Raw genomic sequence first — 13166 nt, forward strand, 5'->3', positions numbered from 1 at the left:
ACCCTCTAAGTGAGTCAATATATAAGTGTCCAAAAATCCGTGCAAAAATCGCATCAAAAAATACCAGGTTGGCAAATAAAGTCCATAAACTGCCTAAGTGAACAAAAAAATATATATAAATAGTTCATAAATGGAGAACAAAGGAAAAGAAAAAATCCTTCCCGATCTTCAATAAGTGCTTTCACCACACCACAGTGACTGCGTGCTTCCACCACCCATCAGAAATGCAAACTCACCGCAACAAATGGCCTGACACTTTCGTGTTTAGGCACACAGGCTTGTTAACTGACCCCCTCAGTTTAGTTGATAGAACTCCTTCTTTTCATATAGAGTGGAGCATTCAGTTAAACAGATGGAGATCCGAAGCAAAAAGAAAACTCCAAGATAACAGCCATATGCAAATAAGAAAAAGAGAGCACAATAGTGTGATACTGTAACACAACTTTTAATAACACACTACAAATCTCCCAAAGAATGCACTCACAAAGGTAACTCTTGTTACAAGCAGTGTATAAATCCAAAAACTGACACGGTGTAAAACAAAAAATAAAGATATCCTCCAGGTGAACTAGTGGTCACAGCAGACCAACGAATAGCCCAAGTGTTACTCACAGCCCTTGTGCAGGTGTACTGGAGCTGCTGCTTAGGTAATTGAGCTGGTGGCAGATTAGACCATTCCACGTTCAAGCTTAGAAAGTTAAGGTATGCGGTTGTGACTTTAGTAATCACTCCCCGACATGTTTCATCGAAATGATTTCTTCATGGGGTTACTTACCAGCTGTCTAGTGCCGCTTTATATAGTTGCCAGAGTCCTCCCTCCCCCCTTGTGTTGATGCGTGCCTTCTGATGTTAACAAGCTACAGCTGAGTGGGCTTACGTTCCTCCCAGCCATGCTAACATGCAGATGATCCGCTCATCCAATCAGAGCAGCATCATCGCCATGACGCTGTAGCTGGCATTCTTCCAACGTGGTGGAGGCCCTCAGTGGCGACGTCGGTGTATTACACCACATCCCACTGCCTAGTATCGAATGTAATGTCTATTTTGTATATACACTTATTGTCTAGAGATGTGTTTGTAGATTTTAGAGTGCTATATAATATATATTTTATATATGTATACATGTCATTCATAACTATACACACCATTAATTGGCTGGCTCTTGTGCTTAAATAATGAGAGCCAATGTACTCTGTGTTTCTGAATTTATACTGCTATACTCTGTATGCATAGACCTAGAGGTAACTTGTGGTCATAGGGACATCCGAAAAGCTGACAGTCAGCAATATTTGGTTTTCATCCCTCCATTATGGAATACACTGCAGGCAGGTTGAGTGTCATACCCCAGTTTAACCATCGGGGTTAGACATTACATTCGATACTAGGCAGTGGGATGAGGTGTAATACACCAACGTCGCCACTGAGGGCCTAAACCACGTTGGAAGAATGCCAGCTACAGCGTCATGACGATGATGCTGCTCTGATTGGATGAGCGGATCATCTGCATGTTAGCATGGCTGGGAGGAACGTAAGCCCACTCAGCTGTAGCTTGTTAACATCAGAAGGCACGCATCAACACAAGGGGGGAGGGAGGACTCTGGCAACTATATAAAGCGGCACTAGACAGCTGGTAAGTAACCCCATGAAGAAATCATTTCGATGAAACATGTCGGGGAGTGATTACTAAAGTCACAACCGCATACCTTAACTTTCTAAGCTTGAACGTGGAATGGTCTAATCTGCCACCAGCTCAATTACCTAAGCAGCAGCTCCAGTACACCTGCACAAGGGCTGTGAGTAACACTTGGGCTATTCGTTGGTCCGCTGTGACCACTAGTTCACCTGGAGGATATCTTTATTTTTTGTTTTACACCGTGTCAGTTTTTGGATTTATACACTGCTTGTAACAAGAGTTACCTTTGTGAGTGCATTCTTTGGGAGATTTGTAGTGTGTTATTAAAAGTTGTGTTACAGTATCACACTATTGTGCTCTCTTTTTCTTATTTGCATATGGCTGTTATCTTGGAGTTTTCTTTTTGCTTCGGATCTCCATCTGTTTAACTGAATGCTCCACTCTATATGAAAAGAAGGAGTTCTATCAACTAAACTGAGGGGGTCAGTTAACAAGCCTGTGTGCCTAAACACGAAAGTGTCAGGCCATTTGTTGCGGTGAGTTTGCATTTCTGATGGGTGGTGGAAGCACGCAGTCACTGTGGTGTGGTGAAAGCACTTATTGAAGATCGGGAAGGATTTTTTCTTTTCCTTTGTTCTCCATTTATGAACTATTTATATATATTTTTTTGTTCACTTAGGCAGTTTATGGACTTTATTTGCCAACCTGGTATTTTTTGATGCGATTTTTGCACGGATTTTTGGACACTTATATATTGACTCACTTAGAGGGTGGATTATTTATTTATTTTTCACTATGTCACTGTACCAATATTATATTTGTTGATTTATATTTTCACTTATTTTTCTGAGCGCTGTTTAATATCACATTTGGCACCTTATTTATAATAGGTATCACTGTATTTGCATATTAACTATTTTGGATATTTGGCCTGTGTTTACCAGCCTTAAGACTCTCCTGTCCACAGAGTGACAGCACAGCTGTGTGATTTCACTACATAAAACAGTGTTGTTGTTACCTAATAAAGGAAGAGGAAACATAATGGACTTACTGGCAGGGGCAACAGATAAAACTATGCTACATGGGGGGTGCCCAGCACTGTGTCTAAGTGCATGTGCCCACATTGGTAGACGCAGGGGTTTGTTTCATTATGTCAAAGCCTACAGTAAGGAGAACAGTGACATCACTAAATCTCACTCAATCTGAGATTAGCAGTCCGAGGCAGCAATAACATGGGGCAGTAGGCACTACATAGGCACAATTAACATTTGTAAATGAACCCCTGAAAAAGCTCTCCATTTTATGGGAACCCTTGCTAAAAACAATTTTATGAGAGTCAGTGGGAAAAATCCACCTTGCATTATTGTTCGGCAGGAAGAATGCCCCTTACATTGGTGGTCTTTAGAAAGAATGACCCCCTTAATAGTTCTGGTTACCAGTCCACCCATGAAGACAGCTAAAATATCATTAGTGTCAAACTGCTAGCTCTTTCATGTGGTGTTGGCTCTAAAACTATGCAGTCATTATTAGATGGGAAATCAGTCAAACAAACCCCAAGTAAACCATTGTAGCCTCTGAAGTAACACCATGATTCCACAGAGCCAACATTACTTGGCCAAACCGGCAGCCCAGCCCAGGTCTGTAAGGGTGGCATTCTGACCACCACTGTTGTGCTGCATTCTTTTTACTAATCACCAACATAAGGGCCACTTTCCCTATTGGTTGGTTTTAGTATAAATTCCTCATGACATGAATATTTTAGGGTTTCCTGTGTGGCAACACAGACAGTCCCAATTAACAGGCACCTTGATAAAATGAGACCACTTTGGCAAAGTGAATTTGGGTAACTAGACATCATGCAGCACAAAATTTGAAAATGTACTAACCTGATAAAGAAATGGGTTGGCAGTGGTTAACTTACAAGATAAAAAGGGGCCGCAAATGTGTTTCCCAGACATCAAAGGACCACATAATATTTAGTGCATGAAATGTTACAGAAAACCATTAGAGATTGTGGAAATACTACAGTAGATTGTCAGGGATTGTAGACATGCTAAAGGCAATGGTCAGAGATTACAGGCATGTGACAAGAGTGGTTGGAGACCAAGGGCAAGAGAGATAATTCTGGGGATAGGTTACATCAGGATGGCATTACAAAGTAGTTTGTGCTCCCAATAAAAATGTTGGCAGCACATTGGGCATTGCTCTTAACATTAACCACTATAAAAAGGTATGAAAAAAACATACATTAAAAGAGAAAAAGGAATAAATAGAAAAGAATATGTGAAACCAAACACTTTAAAAATATTAAAGGAAAGTCTACTGGGATCCAAGAGAAACCACCAGAGAGAAACATTTGACCTTCGTTCTGTAGTTTGGAAAGTTCCAATGAGGGCAGGCAGAGGCTGAACCTGTAGAAGAGTAGTCTCAATCTAGAGGCTATAATAATGCTACTTTACCTCCAGGAGAAAGTTGCTGGAAGATGTTATTGAGGGGGAGTCCTTCCTTACGCAAGGACCAGCACTCTGCTACACTGGAACACTGATTAGAGGCACATAGGAGAACCTAATAAATGGAAGGAAATAAACGGAGTTAGCTACAAGTTAATATACATCTGTTATCAGATGAGAAAAAATAAATAAAAACTGCCATTACCAGCTCACATAGCTGGCCGTGCACTGACAAAGACATTTAGTCAGCTTGCATTTTGGATTGAACCAAGTCAGTCAGTCAGTTTTCCAAAAACAATCCCACATACCCATGAATAGTCATTTTTTCCCAAGCTTAGTATAGAGTAGTGAAGAATTAGAACCCTGTCAGGTTTCTTTGCTGTCCATGTTCCTGCTAAAAAGCACCTTCACTGTTTGTCCTGGTGACTCAGACAGGAACGGTAAATTTAAAAAAAGATCAGCATTATCACCAGAACAAGAGAAAAGAGTTCATCTTACAATGGTGACATGTGTTTCTCTTACACATGTCCAAAGGGTGAATTACTTTCCACGTGTAGAGATTTTCTGCTGCATCTCCAGGACAGAAAGTTTTGAATAATGTCCCCAACAAGACACAAACAACAAAAACAATCTAATAGGAGTTTTAACCTGTTTCCTACACTATCAAAAAAACTATCCTATATGTAAAATATCTGTCATGTCAAACTTGTTGAGCACTGCCATATCATTTTATTACTGTATATTATGTGCATTTAGGTAAGAATCCAGGCTTTTTTTTTTGAGCTGGCCATAACCAGCTCTTGAGGGAGTATATTACAACTTTAACAGCTCTTACTTTGAAAAAGTCTTTCTGTATAGGGAGCTTAAATGTCTTTTCCTCCAGACATAAACAAACAGTGTCCCCCCTTGTCCTCTGTGATGGCCTTAACCACTTAAGGACCACCTCATGTTAATATACATCAGCAGAATGGCACGGACAGGCACATGCACGTACCTATACGTCCTCTGCTTGACGTGGGTCCGATCGGGGGACCCCCCCCCCCCCCCCCGCCCGGTACATGCGGCGGTCCTTAAGCCTCAGGGAGCGATCCGGGACGACGGCGCGGCTATTCGTTTATAGCCGCTACGTCGCGATCGCTCCCCGGAGCTGAAGAACGGGGAGAGCCGTATGTAAACACGGCTTCCCCGTGCTTCACTATGGCGGCACATCGATCGAGTGATCCCTTTTATTAGGGAGACTCAATCGATGATGTCAGTCCTACAGCCACACCCCCCACCTACAGTTGTAAACACACACAAAGTGAACACTAAATGTTACAGCGCCCCCTGTGTTTAACTCCCAAACTGCAACTGTCATTTTCACAATAAAGAATGCAATTTAAATGCATTTTCTGCTGTGAAAATGACAATGGTCCCAAAAATGTGTCAAAATTGTCCGAAGTGTCCGCCATAATGTCGCAGTCACGAAAAAAAAAAAAAAAAAAAAAAAAAAAAATCGCTGATCGCCGCCATTAGTAGTAAAAAAAAAAAAAAAAAAATGCAATAAAACTATCCCCTATTTTGTAAACGCTATAAATTTTGCGCAAACCAACCGATAAACGATTATTGCGATTTTTTTTACCAAAAATAGGTAGAAGAATACGTATCGGCCTAAACTGAGGAAAAAAAAATGTTATATATGTTTTTGGGGGATATTTATTATAGCAAAAAGTAAAAAATATTGCATTTTTTTCAAAATTGTCGCTCTATTTTTGTTTATAGCGCAAAAAATAAAAACCGCAGAGGTGATCAAATACCACCAAAAGAAAGCTCTATTTGTAGGAAAAAAAAGGACGCCAATTTTGTTTGGGAGCCACATCGCACGGCCGCGCAATTGTCTGTTAAAGCGACGCAGTCCTGAACTGTAAAAACCCCTTGGGTCTTTAGGCAGCATATTGGTCTGGGGCTTAAGTGGTTAAAGTGAATAACTCTACACCAAGTTCACTATATGGACCACTTATGTATTTATGCATGTTGATCATATCCCCTTTAATTCACCATTTCTCAAGAGAGAATTACTTTGATTTCAGCTAATCTTTCCTCAGGAAATTAGGAGCAAACAACTGACATTTACCTGCTCGGACATGTCTCTGGCAAGAAATTTGAGATGAGTAACAGCAGGAAACTTGTCTTTTCGTGCTGGATCCGTAGTGCAGCGCATGAAAAGTGAAGGTAATATCTCAGTGTCAATTTTGCACTTTTCACTCACAACAGACACACAAACTTTGTAGAATTGTACAGGGGATGTGCTGCTTCCATCGCAGGTGGCTACAACAATGTTTCCTCCACCAGTAAAAGCAATGTCAGCTAATGCAACCCGACATCGCAGACGACACAAACTTTCTGTAGCCGTCAGCACTTGTCCATTAGGCTTTAACAAGGACACAGTGACAAGTCCACTGATAGTGACAGCAATCCATCCTTCCATTGGCTTTCCTCCAAATAAGGTAAGAGATGGAGAAAACTTCACACGAGAGAATTTCTCCCCAAAACTGGAGACACCAGACTATAAGAAAACAGAATGGATAAATGTAAGCAGGAACTACATCAGATGCAAGAATACTGACTCATGCAGACATAAATGATTGGAAAAGAGTGTATGCAGGTAAGAAATAGGTTACCGTTTACCTTTTCCACGTGCAGTGCCAGTTTCACCCCATTGTGAAGCCAAGAAAGTGCCACAATTGGGTCTCCATCTACCTCACTGCTTACTATACACTGCCAGCTATTTGCCAAGTGATCCATCATGCCCCAACACTTAATTCTGCCATCAGCATCAGCTGATAGTAGGCGAGATCCTAAAAAAAAAAAAAAAAATAGAACAGTACAGATCTCATTTTGAAATTATTATTTTGCAGAGGTCTTTTCATTCATTATCTACAATGCTTACCAGATTGGTCCCACTCCAAGCTTGTGATGACTTCTTGGTGTCCAGAGTTGATAGAATAGACATCCCAAGGATGCTCTGTGTCCAGGATGTGGATCATATGGGTAAGATCTTTGTTAAAAAAAAAAAAAAAAAAGAGAAAAGTGCACTCAGTCCTAAAGCCATGGATTCCTTTGAACTAAATGGTGTGCATCTCCATAGAAAAAATAAAACGACAAGTGAGGGGGTGTCCCCAGTGAGGGTCACTGACAGAAATAAAAACCAGACAGAAATGTTATCTATTCCCTATTGCATTCATTAATTTTTTTAAAGATTGGAGTGGGATTTATCTCTGTAAACCTTCTTTATATTAGAATAGGCAAAACTTTTTTCCCTTTTGCATAGAGCAAGGGAGAGTTATAACCCCTGCCAGATTAGTTTTTGTCATCTATGTCCCATTGCAGAGCTTTCCCCTCACTTCCTGTTCCATAGCCAAACAGAAAGTCAGAGGAAATTCCTGCAAAGTAAGGAAATTCCTTAGAGACCCCCAGGTCACTAGAACTAGTGTCCCCATTGGAGGATTTCCTCCTTTAGGCTGGCTTCACACTGGAGAATGCAGAAGTTCACAGCAGGAGTCTGACTCTGATGCGTCTCCATTTACCATTTCAGTCCGAATTTTTGGCTGAATTCAGACCTGAAACGCACCAAAAAAGACACACAGTCAGATGCAGAGCATTGCTATGCGGAAAAATGCAAAGTGTACAATTTTGTGCATCGCGGCTCTCTGTACACCTTGCATTTCTATGAACTCCAGCTGGGCTGTGGTGCATAGAAATTAAAGGAGTTAAATGTATGTCCTCTCATCCTGCGTTTTTATAATATAATTTTTTTTTACTTTTTTAGGTCTAATGAGCACAATAATGAAAAAAAAAATTTGGGATGGAAACTCCACTTTAATGCAATCTATGCATCAAGGTGAAAAAACATCTGATGATGATTGGCCGCTGATTGGCTAGAGCGGATGGATTGAGAGCAGCACAGCCATTGGTTGGCGCTGCTGTCAATCACATCCAGTGACGCGGCGCACCGAGAGGCGGGGCCGAGTGATACAGTGAGTGGCTATGGCCGCTCGCTGTATCACGGGAGCGCGCCCGCAAGGACTCATCACCATGCGAGCTCTCTCGCATTAATGTGGTGAGTTCTTGCGGGGAGGACCAGAGACAGGGACCCCAGAAGACGTGGATCGGGGCCACTCTGTGCAAAATGAATTGCACAGTGGAGGTAAATATGACATGTTTGTTATGTCCTATATTAACCCTTTAATTTAATGTTACTTTGTGACATTTCATTAAAGTTAATAAAAAAAAGCTCTTGTGTTGTAAAAAGGCAAGACACCGCCACCTGAAGCCCATCCACCAGCCCTAAGGCTGCATTCACATCTAGTGTTAGCCATGCATTTTTTTGTTTGTTTTTGGAACGTTGTTTCGCATCACGCACAGGGCAATTTATTCATTTCAATGCAGCACATATCACGTTATTTTCGCTGTTTTGTCGTATTTGTTGCGTACAGCAAAACATGCATTTGCTTGCCTTTGGGGTGCCATTCACAATGAATAACACTGCAAATGCGACACATGGTTTTACTGCAATTCATCAATGCCTGCAAATACGCAGGATTCTGTGCCTTTACAAAACGTGAATTATCACAGAGAAAAAAGCCGCTGCTCACCAATCCAGTGTATTGGAATGTAGATGAATGTGGCTTCAATAGACAAATGAATGAGGCCACATTCATCTAAATACTAATGCACTGGGTTGGTGAACAGCGCCTTTTCTTCTCCTTGATCATGCTCTTACACCTCTCAATGGTGCAATAATGCCAGTTTCCTTTACTGCAACTGCCGGGGAGATCTTTATCTCAGCTTAGAGCGGCACCCCAAGTTTCATGCGAATGCGTGAATGGAGACTTACAGGAGAACAGAACACTTTCCTGTGTGGTTAGCATGAACATGTCTTTGGTCACTTAGCAGACCTCATTTGGGTTAATTTGCTGTCTTCTACCCCTTCATTTACAGTGGTTCTTCACCCTCTAAATATATTTCTCTCTAATCTACCCCTGCGCTTCATGAATAGCACCAATTTGTATTTAATTTTTTTAAGTGGAAAATTTACAATCCCGCCTAGGAAAATTACAAGCACAGTGTCCGCTGTGCCTCTTGGGATATGCACATCACATTCACATAGGTGGAGAGGGGTGTGCCTAGTGCCACTGTTCAGTCAAAATACTCATCAGAAACTCCAACTACTTAACTTCCGGTTTCTTTAAACCATCAGTAACTGGAGATTTTGACGAACTGCCATTTGGACACGACACCGGCAACCGAATACAATCCGGTGCACGATATTACGAACAGAAATTGTTACTCCGATACTAGCCAACAAAATGGCAACAACTTTGACCTCGTTAGCCGCTGTGCTGTCAAAACAGCTAAATCTTCCTGTACCGGACTAGATTTGATTGCCAGTGTTGTGTCCAAACAGAAAATTGACAAAACCTCCAATTACTAATGATTTTTAAATAAACTGTGACAATGTTGGAGTTTCTGACGAGTTGGCCAATTTGACAGAACCCTGCATCATCAGGAGTAGGGATGAGCTCCGGTGTGTTCGCACACTCCACGTGCAGAGCCCGCCAGGAAGTCGGCACGGCGCTGCACTAATCACTGGCAGGGAGACATTTCCCAATGCTCGGCTGCAGAGATCGGGAAATGTCTCCCTGCCTGTGGTTAGCGCAGCGCCGAGTAGACTTCCTGGCGGGCTCTGCACGTGGACTGTGCGAACACGCCGGAGCTCATCCCTTATCAGGAGGCATGCCGGCTGACCTCTTGATGACATCACAAGCAACATGGTGGTGCAGGACTAGGTGATGACAGAAAACAAGGGCTCAATGGGACAACTGTGGGTATTTGAAATGTTCACAACAAATCACCCAGTAAGTGGGGGGGGGGCAAGATCTGCTTTGATGGCGACAATCTCAGCTGTGTTCAGATTCTGTCTGAACCCATCTGAGTGAGCCCACCAGAAAGTGGTCACCATACTAGACCAGTCATCTGCAGACAGGGCATTCCCACCTTATTGTAAGAAAGAGCTCCGGCGTGTTCGCATAGAACAAATGCCGAGCCCGCCAGGAAGTGAGCACGGCGCTGTGCTAATCACAGCCAGGGAGACATTGTCTCGATGCTCGGCTGCAGGGATCGTGAAATGTCTCCCTGGCTGTTATTAGCGTAGCGCCGTGCACACTTCCTGGCGGGCTCTGCATGTGTACTATGCGAACACGCCAGAGCTCATCCTTACTTATCAGTATACATGCTGCTGCAGATTCAGAGAACACCTTGGCCGCTCATGACTGTCCCAGTACAGGTGAGAACTTCCTGGCAGTGCTTGCCCAGGTGGGTTCGGTACCGGGGTCCTAATATACCTGAGCTCATCTCTACTACAGAATACAGTCCTGACAGATGAATGAATGAAAAACCTTCCTGTTGCTGTAGCAACTAAGTGATATGCGGCACATGAACAGCATCCTGGATAAAGCACTTCATTGTGATTGTTTCCATCCGGAAATTCTAAGAAGATAACAGGTGATATGGGGACAGACGAGTACCTTTCTCATCCTCGCTCCTCTGGTCTGACGTGAAGGCGATCAGGTTGCGGCAGGACCAGGCGCACACCGGCGGACTGGAGGGACAGTGACTGCTCCGGGGCTTCCTGTCCCACTCACAGATGTAGGCCACGTCCATGGCGACTCCCTTCCCGAGCCTTATTACACAAGGAAGCCGAGAGCCAGAGCTCACCCTCTAATGATTATCACACCGGCACCGGAAGCTCCGAGATGCCATTCAAGTATACAGTACCCAGGAAGCGTACAAATCACACTGCATAACAAAACATAGACACTCCGTCTCATGCTACTCGGCAAAGTCGCCTTCTAATGACGTCACGCCTGTAGTTGCATGCTGAAGCCTCCTATAGTGCAACGCAGACAAAACCTAACTACAGTAAAAAAAAATGAACGCTGCAGGGGACTTACGAAACATACTAAAGGTTTAATAAAAAAATTGAACATCTTCATCAATAGACGACATGTGTATAGATATATTATTTAGTCCCTGTAAAGTGGCCTTTCTTTCACTTGGAATATCATTTCTGTTTGTTCATGTCACTACTTTAAAATGTATCTAAACCCAAGAAGGAAAATTGATAGTATTGTAGCTCATCGGTCCTTATATAGGGATTCACCCAGACAGTCCGGGTTCAAGTCCACCTGAAACCCGGACTCATTATCCAGATAGGAATGTGTCTCGGAAACAGTACTTGACAGGTGGGTGAGGGGGCAATATGTGTGCTGCATTATTATTCTGTTTGGAGTTCTCAAAGGTGTCCCAGGTCTGTTAAAATCCTTTAGTGTATATAAAAAATAAAAATAAAATTGCTGCTCACCACTAAAGTGTTTCAGGTTTGGCTTGAGGAAAAAGTGGCAACCCTTTAAATTGTGTGAAAAACCTCTGGTATTGGGATTATATTGGTAGCAAAAAAACAAATTATAGAGACATATAAATGTATTGTACAAAAACTTCATTGTATAACATACATATACGTATGTGTTGAAACATTTAAAACATGAAAATCAATAAAGAATAAAAAACAAATAATACAATGCCAGGATTCAACATCTCCAGATGTCTGGAGACAGTCGAATGGTGGCTTAAACCAACGCGTTTCAAACAATTAAAAAAAGTTCTTCCTCAGGGATATTAATTTGTATCTTTGTCTTCAATAAATCAAAAGTAATCATTTAGTACAACACATATTGATTCACCTTTCCACACCCCCAACGGTGTAAGTAAAAAGTGACTCACTTCATTACATTCTTTATAAACATATGCATTTCCCATGGAGATCACAGTGCTGGTTTCCCGGCTCCTTCTTATTGGTCTCTCTGGGCCATATTCTGAGTAAGGATACGATGGAGTATCTCAGGATACTCCATCATATCTCTCTTTTTTGGCCCGTGTATCTATGCGACTGATTCTTAGAATCATTTTCGCATAGATACACTTAAGATCCGCCATGTGTAAGTCACTTACACTGTCGGATCTTAAATGTAATTACTCCGCCCGCCGCTAGATGGCGTTTACGTTCAGGTCTCATTTGTTTATGCAAATGAGCCTGATACGCCGATTCCCGAACGAATTCGCGTTGCGTAACCGTCGCTAACGTCGTTTGCGTAAGCGTAAACTTACCCCTGCTATATGAGGGGTAAGTTTACGCAAGTCCCACATAGGCCATGTTAAGTATGGCGTCGGGTCTGCGTCATGTTTTTCCGTCGGCTACGTCGTTTCCCTAAGTCGTTCTTGAATACGACATTACGTCAATGACGCACACGTCGGCGTCATTGACGTTTTACGCCGAGAACTTGAGCATGCGCACTGGGCTATTTTAAGCCCGGCGCATGCGCAGTTCGTTAGAATCGGGGGCGCGCTTAATTTAAATAGAAGCCGCCCCCTTGGAGATACGCGTGGCTACGCCGGGCCATTTACACTCCGCCGCCCCAAACTACGAAGCAAGTGTTTGGGGAATACAGCACTTGCTCCTGTAGGTTGGGGCGGCGGAGTGTAAATGGCTTACGCGCCGCCCGCGGTAAATCTAGGACAATATGGCCCTCTGTGTGCCTTCAAAAGTCCCACCTCCCATAGGAGGCATTCTGAGATTGGAATATTTCCTGTAGATTTGGTTCTCTCTGTGACTATGCCCATTTTGCTCTTTCTTCCTATCTGGTGCCAGGGGGGCCACACGCCATGGTGCGTTTGGTCCCTTTTTGCTCCTGGGTACAAGAATGCCTAGGAGATATTGGCACCGGTGGTTTTTGTCCCTGGTCCAACCATATCCCTCAGGGACATCGATAAGGGATGTTGGATCATAACCCTTTAAGTGGTTTATTCCACTATTTTTCCTGTTCTGCCTCTTGGACAGCGGTATAGCCCATTGAGCCCCGGTTGAGGGCTTGCCTTTGGGCTGTAATATCTTTTTACCCTCTTCCAACATGGCAGCGTTCGTATTTCCGGGTGTTTGGGGGTTAGGGACGCCGCTATTGGCCACAATGGACAGTGTCCTTTCCGGG

General features: G+C 42.9%; 1 protein-coding gene across 1 annotated transcript in view; it reads right to left on the reverse strand.

Moving 5' to 3' along the window:
• MED16 (mediator complex subunit 16) overlaps window positions 1-10988 on the reverse strand; it is a 49292-nt gene extending 38304 nt beyond the window's left edge. Inside the window, exons 1-5 of the mRNA XM_040322140.1 lie at window positions 10650-10988; window positions 7013-7120; window positions 6751-6920; window positions 6197-6628; window positions 4093-4198 (exon numbers count right to left, since the gene is read on the reverse strand). Of these exons, the coding sequence (XP_040178074.1) occupies window positions 4093-4198; window positions 6197-6628; window positions 6751-6920; window positions 7013-7120; window positions 10650-10785 (952 nt within the window). The 5' untranslated portion in view covers window positions 10786-10988. The remainder of the gene's footprint in view (window positions 1-4092; window positions 4199-6196; window positions 6629-6750; window positions 6921-7012; window positions 7121-10649) is intronic.
• Between the last annotated feature and the right edge of the window lie 2178 nt (window positions 10989-13166).

Source organism: Rana temporaria, chromosome 1 (genome assembly GCF_905171775.1).
Source record: "Rana temporaria chromosome 1, aRanTem1.1, whole genome shotgun sequence".
Taxonomy (NCBI): Eukaryota; Metazoa; Chordata; class Amphibia; order Anura; family Ranidae; genus Rana; species Rana temporaria.